This window comes from Asparagus officinalis, chromosome 3 (assembly GCF_001876935.1).
Source record: "Asparagus officinalis chromosome 3, Aspof.V1, whole genome shotgun sequence".
NCBI lineage: Eukaryota > Viridiplantae > Streptophyta > Magnoliopsida > Asparagales > Asparagaceae > Asparagus > Asparagus officinalis.
The window spans coordinates 30,148,479-30,162,971 of record NC_033796.1 but is presented as its reverse complement, the minus strand read 5'-3'; the positions used below and the strand labels follow the sequence as shown (position 1 = coordinate 30,162,971).

The 14,493-nt window shown below is 34.2% G+C and overlaps 1 protein-coding gene and 1 long non-coding RNA gene across 2 annotated transcripts; one reads left to right on the top strand and one right to left on the bottom strand.

Annotated features, from left to right (window-relative positions):
- On the top strand, nucleotides 1,582-13,255 carry LOC109833616 (phosphoinositide phosphatase SAC2-like). The gene is made up of 16 exons (XM_020401359.1): nucleotides 1,582-2,024; nucleotides 2,564-2,768; nucleotides 2,875-3,040; nucleotides 3,772-3,991; nucleotides 5,161-5,237; nucleotides 5,362-5,549; nucleotides 5,651-5,745; nucleotides 5,920-6,053; nucleotides 6,155-6,283; nucleotides 7,688-8,078; nucleotides 8,514-8,635; nucleotides 8,751-8,864; nucleotides 9,353-9,550; nucleotides 10,267-10,425; nucleotides 11,865-11,967; nucleotides 12,896-13,255. The coding sequence occupies exons 1-16, from the start codon at nucleotides 1,953-1,955 to the stop codon at nucleotides 13,007-13,009; spliced, it is 2,487 nt and encodes an 828-aa protein (XP_020256948.1). The 5' UTR covers nucleotides 1,582-1,952; the 3' UTR covers nucleotides 13,010-13,255.
- Nucleotides 13,715-14,487, bottom strand: LOC109833617. The gene is made up of 2 exons (XR_002245280.1): nucleotides 14,107-14,487; nucleotides 13,715-14,034 (listed from the first exon to the last, which is right to left on the bottom strand). It is a non-coding gene; the product is annotated as an uncharacterized LOC109833617 (long non-coding RNA).

The following is a 14,493-nucleotide window of genomic DNA, read 5'->3' as shown; positions in this document are numbered from 1 at the left end:
GAAAAAGCAGCGAATATAGCACCAAATTTTATATGATATGGAAATAAATGCAGCTACTAAAAACATTTAATATGCCATTATTTCATTGCCAACTAAGGCTTAAATACCTTTATTTCATACCCAATATATTTTTCTTGGTTTTGTGTGTAGGGGGTGGGGTGGGGGGGGGGGCCCGGGTTGGCGTTACGCTGTGGCGGGTCTGCGTTTGCTTGCTGTAGATAAGCCCAAGGAACGGAAAGGTAGCACGGAAATGCTCTTAACATTATTCCTTTAGGACAGGATTTATTCGCACTCATTAATTTGAAAAGCTACTTAGGTATTAGCGCGTTGCTCCTTCATAAGTACTTTTTTTTTCCAGAAAAGCCATCCCACTTTTAGGAATCTTCTCCCAAGACCAGTAACATGTATATTCAAATTTGCCGCGTCTTTTGACCGTTGGAGCGCGGTAATTACACTGTAGCAGTGTCTTTTTCGCGTAAACTCGCACAAAACCGCATTAGCCGCGTGTTAAATAGGAGAAGGCGAGGGAAAAAAATAATAGTATAACAGAGGAAAACTAAAATTTTGGTCTTTCTGAGGAATTTGTATTTTTGTACTTTAATTTATAAATTGATAGTGACAATCTGCCCCCACCACCTTTAGATCTATTTTTAGAGTGAATTATTGTTGAAAAAATGGACATGTTCATTCAAGGAAGAAAAGTAAGCGTATAAACAATCATACTTGCAAAATGCTAATCATATGGTTATTGACAAGCAGCATACATGTGAGGAAAATCAAGTATTATGATAGAAAAACATGTTATTAAAAATAAGAAAACACGGTTAGTTTCCCATCCAATTTCTAAAGGTAAATATAAAAATATCTAAGATATCTTCTCTCAAGTAAATAAATAAATAAATAATAATAAAATCAAATATATCAAGAAACACAAATTAATCTTCAGTATTCAATAAAATAACTAAAAAATGCACATTAATTTGAACTTTTTTGAGGTAATTGTTCAAAATTATTATCTTCAAGTAAATCTTTGCATCTTTAAGAAAGCATAGACCCTTTAATTATATCACACTGTGAGCAATATATTCAAGTTATTTCTTACTTCTTATGACATGTCAAATATTAATTATCATTACTAGTTAAGAATTAGTATTCCTATGGTTCTTAGTATAATATCAAACGTAAACAATCTTCTTTTTCTTGGAAGTAAATATATGAAATACTACCTTTTATATGTAAATAAGTTATGATCAAAATTTTCTATACATTACCATCGGGCATCAAAAATTTATACTGAATCACCATTTTAAACATGTGAGATATATACAACATTTAAGACTCTAACGTCTCCTTGCTTAGATAAAAAAGGGAAAAAAAATAATGTTAGGGCCAAAAATATACAATAATACTAATAGTAAAGGAGACAAAAATACCTTTAATAACCTTTATAGGATGTAATATTCACCAAAATTGTGTAAATTGTAGAACTTCACAAAATTAATTTTTTTATACTAGGACTCAAACGCATAAAAAACAGTGAAGTCATTTTCTTATATAATTTTTAATAATGGCCGTCTTCTCCCACTCTCTACCCCTCTAGGTTTTTTGTGGATCACAAGTCGTCGCTCCAAAGCTGTGGCTTTAATTCCTTCTCCCAAATCTCTTCATCTATCATTATTTCTCCCAACACGAAAAACCTAACCCTAGCCTTAAATTTTCCCAATCTTGCCTCTTTAATTTTCCCAGTAATTCATCAAATTTCCTTATTTAGAGAGGTCAGCTCATTAATACAGGGAGCCGAGCGATAAATTAGGATGCTATATTTGAAGCAGCCGAATGGGGATCTAGGGTTTCGGAGGCTGCTTGTGAAGTGATCCGTGGGTTTCGGATGCGCTGTTGATCTGCTGGACCCGAGCCCGTTAAGCTCGGGAGCGAGGTTTGGATCGGATCTAATGGAGGGAAATCGAGAGCTCGGGGATAGGAGCTTGTACCTGCAGAAATTTAGGCTCTATGAGACTCGATCGGTGATTAAAGTTGAACCTTTTGGAGTTAATTTTGTTCTTTTGTGTTGTTTCAGTTTGTGTGAAGTGATCATTGGATAATTATAAGGGCTTGTTCCTTTGTGTCCTTTTTCTTATTGTTGGATCTTTAATTAGTAGTGAAAAGGTACTTTTATAGGTTTTTCTGTTTAAAGTCCTTTTTTTTTCGTCTAATTCTCCTTTTTTGTCTTTTGTACCCTTTTTTTTTCCTCTCTTAATACCTGTTTCTCATCTTCTGAACTTATGGGAGACTAATTATTAGTGTTTGTCTCTTTGTCTGTCCTTGTTTCTGATTTTTAAAAGAAACGTTCTTCCTAAAATTTCTTATTTCTTATATAATTTATTTGTGAAAAAGAGAAACTTATTTCAAAAATTATCTTTCCCTTTTGGTAAAAAATACTTATATGTTTTTTTTCTTTCAAAAGATGATTTTTTTCTCTTTTGTATTTCAAATTCAAGAAACTGTATTTGTGTTTGTCTGTTAAAGCCAACTTATGAGTAATTACGCTGCATATTGTGTGCAGAATTTTTATATGATTGGAAGAGACAAGAGTAGAACAGTGTTTAGAGTGCTAAAGATTGATAGGGTTGAACCTTCAGAATTTAACATTTTTGAAGATTCAACCAACTACACGGAAAGTGATTGTTTTGATTTGTTGAAGAGAATACATGAAGGAAATAGGTTAAATGGTGGGCTAAAATTTGTCACAAAGTGCTACGGAATTGCAGGTAAGTTTCACTTCAGTTCTTCTCCTGAAATGCCTTGGTAGTATGGTGTCAGTTGCAAATATATAACCAAATATTACAATAAATGTTGACAAGTTCTCCTTTTCAGGGTTTGTTAAGTTCCTGGGACCTTATTACATGCTGCTCATTACGGAGAGAAGGAAAATTGGTGTAATATGCGGCCATACTGTGTACGCTGTCTCCAAAAGCAAAATGATTGCTCTCCCAAATCCTACAATACGACCCAATACGACATATTCTAAGGATGAGAACAGGTCTTTTGTCCATTCTGCATGTAAATAAAAGTGTAATGTTAATGGTACTTTTAGTGGAGACCACATTGTTTCTTATTCTCTGGATGGAGAAAGCGTTGCAGCATAGATATTTCTCCCGGTGTGTGCTATACTTCTCAAACAGCTGATATGAACATATGAGCTAATTAAAATTGTTCAACATCTTGATGCTTCTCTTGGTGCATGAGTGAATAAGTTACTTAGAGTTTTATTTATGTACAATCCTTTCACTAGCCAATTGTTGATTTTCTATCATGCTAGAGTGTTTTGGCAGCCTTTTGTTAGCGGTAGATGTGTTATCATTTATCAATGGTAGCACTAGATGCGTTTTTAATGAGCCAAGAGTTTGTAAGTATCACATGTCCTTGGCTCTTTTTTTTAATGAGAACCAAGAGTTTGTAAGTATCACATGTCCTTGGCTCTTTTTAGTTGAAAGCATCTATATTTATTTTTAGTTGATACAGTTCTTTGGAGCATAAATGCCAGATCGGTTACTTCTTTTGTACCGAGGCAAGCTTTATGCAGTTTTGAGGTTGTTATAAAATGTTCATTTGATACAAAGTCAAAGATAAAAATCTCAGGTTTCTTCTTTCTTTTTGCAGGAAAACTATTGATTCATTTATCATATTATTTTCCTTTTGACAAAGTTTTTCCTTTGCTTCAGGCATTTCCTCAATAAGTTCACATACTTCTCTTTTTCCCTGGTGGTATAGATACAAGAAGCTCCTATGCACAGTGGATCTTACAAAGGACTTCTTCTTCAGCTACTCATACCACATTATGTGTAGTCTCCAGAAGAACTTATGCAATGGGGACACCGGGCAAGTATATGAAACAATGTTTGTCTGGAATGAGTATTTGACACGAGGCATTCGGAGTCATCTCCAAAATACAATGTGGACAGTTGCATTGGTTTATGGATTTTTCAAACAAGTAAGTTCTCAGGAAGATGAATTATACCGTAATTAAGTGATGCCCTCTGTATATAGTTACATTCTGTAAACTGTTCAGATTTTAATGCCAGTTTATCTTTTTCCTTATAGGCATGATTGTATATTTATGTATGTACACACACACATACATATTATATATATATATATATACCTGTCTTTTCATACCCATCTCGGTGATCTACTAACTTTTATGCATATACTCATCCTTTATTGTCTTGTGCACTGACTTAATATTGGAGTAGTGAGCAGTTGTACAGGTGGTATGGATTCGGAGTAAGTCTTATAATGGTGGGGGAGGACAAATGAAATTAATTGTTTGTTTTCACAAGTTGTGCAGGCTGGCATGTGTGAACAAGTGAAAGCACCTTCAGCTTATTGCATATGTTCACTTTTTTAGAGGTTTGAAAGATTTTCTCCGTGGGCTATGCTTTTGGTGTTTAGTTATAGGTTTTTCAGTTGATTTCTAATAATGCTCACTTATAGAAGCTTTATTGGATGGTCTGTATGGAACTCTTTTTCAGCAAAGTATAGAAAATTCTCCAGTTCAGGTTAACAAATCTATCTGGAGCTCCTTGTGGTGTCAATACCGACCTGGTTGCTTGACTTAACATTTTGTTCTCCTGTAATGCACACTGTCATGTCTCCGGCTGACAAGCCAATGAAACCAGTGAATTAGAAGTAGTTGCTTCTTGTTTTGTGGCTTGTTATATTTATCCGTTGGATACTACACGATGATTTGTTATGCTTATCATTTTTGGTATTGACGTAATCATACCTTTAAGATGCTCGATCAATATGAAGGAATTATGTGTAGTATATTCTGCTCAGGCTCGGATATACTAGCTATATATATATATCTATATTATAGTATACTATACTCTATATACTATATAGTATATAATATATATATATATACTACTATATAGATATATATATATATATTACTATATATATATATATATATATATATATATACATAGATAGATAGATATAGATAGATATTTATCCATGTATGCTCTTGCCAAATTTTGGATTTTTGGTACATGCACACACTCATATATACATGTGTATATGTATGTATCCTATCAAGATTTTCTTTTATAGCTTTTAGATGAGGGGATAAAGTCATGATTTGTGTCCTACATGCAGGCCAAGCTAACAGTATCGGAGAAGGAGTTTTGTCTCACGCTCATTGCTAGACGCTCACGTCATTTTGCTGGAACCAGGTTTTACTTGTTTTTTGTATTTTATTCATAAATTTTCTGTCTAGTTTTATAACTGGAGATACTTGCCAGATTGGCAGTACCAGGTTGGAAGTGCATGTTATTCTTGTTCATTTTACTTGATCAGGTATTTGAAACGCGGTGTCAATGAAAAGGGAAGAGTAGCTAATGATGTTGAGACAGAACAAATTGTATTTGAAGATAATGCTGGAGGAATTCCTACTCAGATAAGCTCTGTTGTGCAACATCGGGGTTCTATCCCCCTCTTTTGGTCACAGGAGAGTTCATGGCGTAATATGAAACCGGATATAATCTGTAAGTTGCAAAAATGTGCAGTACTCTTCCCTAACATGTTGAATGCGTGTTTCTTCGAAATATATTTATCTCTTTACATCCTCTTCTTGCCTACTTCTCAGTGCACAAGGACCAAAATTATGAAGCAACCAGGCTTCACTTTGAGAATCTCGTAAAGAGATACGGTAACCCTATAATTGTTCTAAACTTGATTAAGGTAGGTTCCAATAAACTTCATTATATTCTTGATTTGTAAGAACAGTATCACATTTCCCCTTGGAACTTTGTGCTTCTATAAACTTTCATTGATGTTGCATTTCTAATATTGTTATTAATGTAATGTTAATTGATCATTTGTGTATTGCCTGTTATCAAAATTTATTCTGAACAGACACGTGAGAAGAAACCTCGAGAAACTATACTCCGTGCAGAATTTGCAAAAGCAATTGATTATATAAATAAAAGTTTACCTGAGGATAGTCGTATAAGGTTCTTGCATTGGGATCTTCATAAATATTCTCGGAGGTATGGAGCTTCCCACTCTCCAGTTCTCTTATGTTTCTATGTTCTTTGAGATTTAACAATGTTTAAATATGTACTAAATCACATTAAATAATTTTTTCCAGAAAAGCTACGAAAGTCCTAACTTTGTTAGGGAAAGTGGCAGCATATGCTTTAGATTTGACTGGTTTCTTTTATGTTCAAATGCCACCTGCTTCAAGACTTCAAGATGCTCTGACACGGCCTCTCCTAGTGTAAGAACTTTGTCTGTACTGCCATAAGTCAGATGCTCGCCATACTCTCCATTGGTTAATCTTTCTTCTTAAAATTCTTGTTTGTTATTTAAACTGCGTTTTCTTGAGTCATAACATGTGATCACTTTAATATAGCATGTTTTGCATCTTCTGAATGCAACAAAATGCTTCAGCTCTCCATATTACCATAAACTTAATCTTCAGCACTATCCAGTTGTTGTTGTGTTTATTTCACAAGCACTTTCTTATGATTTACCTAATATTTTTATTTTTTACTCCTATTTGTAATTGGAGTTGCAATCTAGCCTTTAATTATCTGTTACTGAAATAAATATATTTTTGGAATAAGGATTTTCTTGATATCTTACGTGCGCGCACACACATTCAAAAATCAACTTTTTGTTTGGACCTGCAGTAACAAAAAGGGGAAAGAAACATTTCTCTTTGGGAATCTTTTCTTTCTACATAGTAGGTAGTTCATGCTCGGTAGCAAACCAATCAATCTAGACTCACTGCAATATGCTCTAGAGTCCATATAAGAGCTCTTATGTGTGGCACATAATGATAACCATACAGATGCTTTTAATTCCTAAGACATAAAACTAACCATTTGTATGTATGTTGCCTATACATTTTTGAGTTGCCCTTGTGAATGAGGATATTTTATTTTTCATTTATGCTGATAAAATGATAATAGTAACCATCCTCACATATAGGAACATATATTTTTACTTTTCACCATGCTAATAACCCCTTTTCCACCAATCCCGACTGATGACACATCCTGAACAGACAATTTAAGTTTGTTGGCCAAACATAAGCTGTAGATTTTAGCATGTACTGCCTGCTTTAGTTTTTCTACTGGCATGTTTTGACATTTATGTGAGCTACTCAATAGCTTGATCATTATGACTGAGGATACTGGTTATTTATTTTCTTAAAAACTAGCAACAGAATGAACGTGACTTTATGCATATTAGGTAGTCACATGACCACACGTTCTTTTTTGTAAATAAACACCTAATTTGAGCCTATTCTTTAATAAATGATTTGGAATTTGAGGCTGAAGAAATCAGCACAGTGAGTTATTTGCTAATAGGTAGAGGAGTACATATTTGACTATTCCGTAAGCAGTTGGGCTGAAAGTTGGTAAACTATCACACACACATGATGCAGTACCACAAGCACACACTAGACTAACTTCATTCTCTGCCTTTTCTTTGAACTCCCTACATTTTTTGAGTATTCGTATTTTTATGTACATAGTTTTTGGTGTTTCTGTAACTCCACAATGTTGCCCAGTTTGGTTGACAGTGACTAGTATACTCTTCTTGTTATTATGAAATATTGGACTATCACTACAACGCAATTATTTACCTGTTATTTTCCTCTGAGATGATGCAGGAAGGACGCTGATCAGCAATCGCCTAACAATCACCACACTAGCACTCACAATTCTGTTGGATCCCAGGAAGATTCTATTAATAACTCTGATTTCTCTCTAAGTAGACACGCAGAAGATGAAATAGAAAATGATGGACATATTCTGAATAAACCGCTAAGAGTTCAGAATGGTGTCCTTAGAACAAATTGCATAGACTGTTTGGATCGAACAAATGTTGCCCAATATGCTTATGGTTTAACTGCTCTTGGCCATCAGCTTCATGCCTTGGGTTTTATCGATGACCAAAATATTGACCTGGATACTCCACTAGCTGATGAACTGATGTGCTTCTACGAGAGAATGGGTGACACACTTGCTTTCCAATATGGTGGTTCTGCTGCTCATAACAAGGTACTTTAAATCGATGTTAATATATCCTATACAAATGCCTATTTCTATAACTTTACGCATCATTTCGTCTTAAAATCATGGATGGTATCTTGAGTTGAATGTGAATGTCTCTTAACTGGAGTACTTATTAGCCATGCAGTTCCCAACTCTGATTATTATGCTTTAATGTAGGAGATTATGGATTGCAATAATAATTAGTTTTAGTAGTAAAACAAAAAGAGATGAATGATTGGCACGAATTGGAAACCGAAGAAGCAATAGTGGTTGCAATCCGCTGCAGATGAAGGAAATCTCACTATCCTATGATGACCAGTTTAAGACGTCCTTAAAACTAATTTGTTGTATCATGATTATCTCTTGTTTGCCTAATCTATAATGTTAAATAAATGCAGTTACACATTTTGATTTAAGCATTACATGATCTCTTCTTCCTAGATATTCTCTGAAAGGAGAGGCCAATGGAAGGCAGCAACACACTCTCAGGAGTTCTTACGGACACTTCAAAGATACTACAGCAATGCCTATATGGACGCTGAGAAACAGGATGCTATTAATGTGTAAGCTTATTACAACTTTATCATATGAGTTAGCTTTTTCCTTCATAGTGCTCGTTCCAGCTTCTGGTTTTATTGAAACAGTGGATGCATTGGGTTTGACTATTTAAAGATGCAGGTTTTTAGGGTACTATCAACCTCGACAGGGTAAGCCAGCCCTATGGGAGTTAGATTCAGACCAGCATTACAACATTGGCAGACGAGGTCATACCACTACTGAGGAAAATTCAAGGTATTTATATATTTGTGAAATTTCATGAACATTTTTCTCATATATCCTCTGAAATGATTATTTTCTGGCAAAAGTAAGCTACAGTATTGGCACAAAAAGATTTGTTCACATGACATATTTGAAATTAGCTTAGTGGTTAAGCGTTGGATACTCTTTTTTGGAACTTAGATAGTTGTCTCAAATTTCTCTGTAGGTATTCTGTTCAAAATGTATACAGAAACTTAGAAGTAGATTATGATGTCCATCTTGCTCATACTTAGACTCCTCTGGGATCCTTAAAGACCGATTTTAACATTTCTATGATGTATCACTGCCTTTCCTTTATAGATTCTAAAACGGAGATTATATTGGGAAATATTTGCATGAGGGCTTGCATGTATGGTGGCAATCAACACTGTAACTTGACAAAAGAAACAAGTAAAATAGTAAAATCATACATGAAAGTTTCATCTTGTCTTGTATTTAACATGCTGCCTTTATGCTTACAGGTCATTTATCAAAAGATCGATGTCAGATGGCAACATTCTATGTGAAGATAGCTCACCTATATCCAGGTATAACATTGGCGAAGCAACAATTTCAAACTCTATGTTGCGTGCAACAGTTCATCACAAAGGAGATGCACAGGGTTATTCTGATTCCACACCAGAAATTTTAACTTGTGAAAATGAAATATCTTATTCCAGGTTAGCTGTTTCTTCTTTTTAACATATGATAGGTATTAATGCTCTATTCATTATGCAGTTAATGCGCAACTAATCTTAATCTTAGTATGCAAAATAAGTTCCAATTTTTTGCCATCGTGCAAACCTCATCTGTATGGAAGAACTTTCTCCGTTTAATATATGATATCTGAAACAGATTCATTAAGGATCATAGGCTACATGTCTTTTACAGTACTGTCCGGGATTGTTTAGATCTACCATTTTTTTTGTTACTAGTAGCTTGAAGAATTCTAACATCGCACCCCTTGCATCTGTAGTCTACATGTTTGTCTCATCACAAAAGAAGAAAACAGAAAAAAAAGTCTACCACTTTGTGTAGCTGTATACCTATGACAACCATTTTTTATCAATGCATCTTCTGAAGCTGCAGATCCATTCTAAATGAAAGAACTTTTTGTCGATTAATCTTCTATTGATGCTACCTCCATTCCCGATGCATTCCAAAGTTTTACTTTATAAAAGATGTTTATCAAAAATTTCTGTCAGTTCTCCATCTTCTAAAAATTTAGGGCAGCATTTGTTTTTAATTTAAACTGGACCTGTTTTCAGTCAAAGGTCAGGATTGAACTTTATTCTGCTTTTCATCATATAGCTAGTGTCAGTTGTAGTTTCATATCATTGAAAGTTTCACTCAATTTATATTGTTGACATTAGTTGTCAATTATATCTTTTTGCAGGTGCAACCCAGTGATGTCTCGTAGGCACCTTCTTACAGATAGTGATGAGGTTAACTATTTCAATGAACTCAAGTTGGGTGTGTCTAATGTTTCCAACTTTTTGGACTTTGATTGGATTTCATCATCTGGGAACTCTTGTGAAGAGGAAAATTATGAGAGGTGATCTTTTTGTTCTGCTTGTTGACCATGAATATTTCTGCTACATATAGCTATATGTGTTGCTAGGGGTGGTAAACAAGCGAATTGAATCGAATACTGAGATGTTCGTATTTGTATTTGTCTAAAATTATCGAATTCGAACCCGAACTTGAATATCCATGTCTGGAGTTTTTCGAATTCAACTCGAATACTGGGTATTTGATAAATTTTCGTGAATATTCACGAATATTTATCAAATGTAAAAGTATATTCATTCTGCTAAAGAATTTAATTTGTAAATATTATTTAAATTCATAAATGACAATTATTTTTTTATAGTTATGATGTATATATATATATATATATATATATATATATATATATATATATATATATATATATATATATATATATATACATCATAACTATAAAAAAATAATTGTCATTTATGAATTTAAATAATATTTACAAATTAAATTCTTTAGCAGAATGAATATACTTTTACATTTGATAAATATTCGTGAATATTCACGAAATATATATATATAGGTATATATATAATTATAATTTAAGATTCTTTAAGGCTCTCAAAATTAGGATATAGAACTTAAGTAGATTATATAAGTGGATTGAAGATATAAATACAAATTATGAGTGCTCAAAATTTAAACGAATATTTGATAATGGTTAAATTCTATTCATTAATGAACTTGAATACTAAATATTATCTGTTTAATGTTAAATGAACGTCTGAATTGAATATGACCAAATAGTTAGTCAAACAATTAACAAACTATTTGCTAATTATTTGGTTCGTTACCACCCCTACTTGTTGCTTGATATAATGAGAGTTTTCTCCTCTTGCAAGGAGTTAATGTTTACAATTCCGCGTAACTACTTTGCCCTTTTTCTCTTGTGGCACTGTGGTTCCATATTTCCTGGAGTAGACTTCCTTTTTAAGTTTAAACTTACATATATATGTTCATTAGCTGGATAGCTTCACCTCATACTATCTGCGTCAATATGTATTCAAGAACCCTTTCTTCTAAATTATGTGGTTTACAATTTGAAGGGGTGGTCCAAACATTCCATATTGCTTCCATGTCTTAAAACATGTGTGAGGAGTGGATGTGAAGTCAGTTGATTTAGAGCTTTATTTACCGTCCCATATTTGCTTTCTAAAAGAAATTTTTTTGAAACCATTTGATATATGGGAAGGGGTATCCAAAATTCACAAAATTGTTATATACAATAGTTTATGACATGGACATCATGCGAGCTTGCTTGGATTTACTTACCTGTGGCAGAAATATGAATAAGAAAGGTTCTAGTAATTTCTAACGGTGTGTTAGCTATTTTGCTTTATTCAGTACCATTATTATTGCCAAATTGTTTTTTTCTATGTTACTTACTTTTTTATGTGTCTGTATTTGATGCACCATAAAAATTTTGTCCCGCAGGTCCTCACTTATCAACTCCCCAGTTGAGACTCTTTCCAGTGAAAATGTACCATGTTACACCCCTCCTGAAACAACCAGAGACCCAAGCGAGAATAGCATTGAGGTCATTTTCTTCTCAACCATCAATTGTTTTCATATTTTTTTATTTTCTAAAATGTTTCTTTTTTTACTTCATGGTCTCTCTCTTCTCCGAATCGTAGTGTTGAATCTTTTGTTCAAGTATCTGAGTATACACTTGGCTGAAATCAAGTAACTGACAACTGATCAGGTTGCTTGGATATATTAAACGTTCTTTAATTTTCACAGAAAGCTTCAGTTGTGGATAATTACAAATTAGTCCTTAAATTTAAACCGACTCGCACGCGTACACACACACACATACATCCTTGGTTTTCTATGAATTTTGAATTAATCTATATCTATCAATATATTCATTAATTTATACTAAAACACCAGCCTGTGGTTGCAGGAGTGACAGGTCGCAAATATTATAGCCTTTATTATCATCATTGTTATTATTATGTTGGAAGCATCATCTATTTTAGCAAATATTAAACTTGTCTTTTCAGCTAACCTTATATCATGAATCAACATCTTATATCAATTCTATCAAAAATTCATCAATTGGCCTATTAATATGCCACCTCACCTTCACACACTCCTCTCTTTCTGAAACACAGCCACCCAACCATCCCTCTTTCATTTTCTTGTTCGTTGCACGAGTAACGAACTAGTGTCATTCTATATTTCGAGCAAGTCTTGATGTTCGCAGAAGCCAACTATCATGTTCAAAATTAACTTCTAAATGTCCTTTTTAATCTGCCTCAGTCAAAATCAAAAGACCAGGCCTCCTTTCTCAAAGACGAAGTCTGTCTATGTGAAGTGTATAGCTAATTTACGTGGCTCAAAATGAATTCCCTGCTGCTATGTTCAAGTAAAAGCAGTGAGCAGCAGGCTCATCCTTTTCTATAAGATTATTTTACTTGGTACGACATCTGCAAACTTATATCTATTTCCTTCTTTTTTCACAGGGGAGGGAAACAACAGGCTCAGAACTATTCTACAGTGCAGAAAGAACTTCTGATCTTAGGAGGTTCTCGAGGAGCTTCATTGACTGGGTTTTGCATGGAGAGGCCTTGTGTTAATGAAATCAAAATGTACTTGGTCCCCATGTTAGTTCCGATCCATTGAATACAAGGGAGAAAAAGGGAGAGGATATTCATCTTAACCCTCACTTCGTCGGAGTTTTGTATAGTCCGTACCTATACATTCTTTCAGAGCGCAGCTCTGTTTATGGATAAAGCTGTAATTTCTTCACTTTGTAAATATACAGGTAGGCATTTAACATTTTTCCAGCTATTTATGGCCAATAATAGGTATTTGTCCTGATCTTTGGTATTTGTCTACTTTCATTTGAATTTCTATTCGACGGCTATAAATGCATATGAACATCCATACACTAAACAGGGTTTGATTATGATCACATTTTCATGCGTATGATATGGAGGTCTATTTCCGCTTGCACGGGTATCTGATTGGATCTACTTCGAGAAATGCTATGCTATCCAAATACTCGACTGTTTAGATATTTGAGTTCAAGGACAGGTCACGAACTAAGACTACCTTAGAATGGCATCTAGTGTGCTTTCCTTTCACTGTATTGATATGTTAATGTGACGAGAGCAAATCTTGTGTGAGATTTATCCACTTGCAACATTATCTGGGTTATTTATGTTCACATACGACCTTGAGCTATTTTTACCAAAAAAAAGAAAAAAAAGAAAAGGCTTCGTTGAACATGATAATATCAAGGACATGCTCGCATCCACTGCATGAAACAAATTGCAGCATGGCAACGACTGTCGATTTTGTATTTACTATGTTTACTGTAAATGTCAACATTGTAAACCTCTTCTGCTACATTAGTTGCATAAAATTAAAAAAAAAAAAAGCCAATGTGGCAAGACTTGTGTTTCTCTTTAATCGTCTTACACAGTGACATGAGTCGTTTCGATGATGTTCGCCACAAGCCAATGAGCCTGCCTTGTTGTAGCTGAGACCTGAATTCGTGTTATCCAATGATCTTGGATCCAAAATGCTTATCAGCGTCGGCTGCAAGGGGCAAAGTGATGCCCAGCACGTACAATCAAACTGCCTTATAAATTAGCACCTGATGAAGAGATGTAAAATATAAATAAATGAAAAAATACGTTAAAAATAGAGGTGTTGGAACAACACTTACAAACTCAACAGCGCCGCAACACCATCAACATTTGTTGTTTCAACTCCTAACCAAACACACCCTAAAGCGCAATGAAAACTTATCTTCGCTATTTCAAGCAGAAACACAGTTAACCTGCAGTCGTTTTCAAGGAGACAATAGTAGTACTAAGCAAACCAACAAAAATAATACGAAGCAAAGCCGCGGACGATTAGCATAGATCAAATAAAGAGCTGTCAAAGCCCTTCAGTAGGGGCTCTTCCTTTTTTTTTCAGGGCTCTCTTTGTAGCAGGCTATAATTGTTTCTCAGAAATGGGTACTTCTCCGCTTTATTTTACCCTATGGGAGAAGAGCGACGTAAAACAAACCAAAGAACATGCAGAAAATGGAAGAGAAAAAATAGAAATG

Coding starts and splice junctions, on each gene's coding strand:
- LOC109833616 (XM_020401359.1), top strand. CDS start 1,953: ATGGAGGGAAATCGAGAGCTCGGGGATAGGAGCTTGTACCTGCAGAAA. Junction 5,550..5,650: donor TATGAAACCGGATATAATCT/GTAAGTTGCAAA, acceptor CCTACTTCTCAG/TGCACAAGGACCAAAATTAT. Junction 8,636..8,750: donor AAACAGGATGCTATTAATGT/GTAAGCTTATTA, acceptor TTAAAGATGCAG/GTTTTTAGGGTACTATCAAC.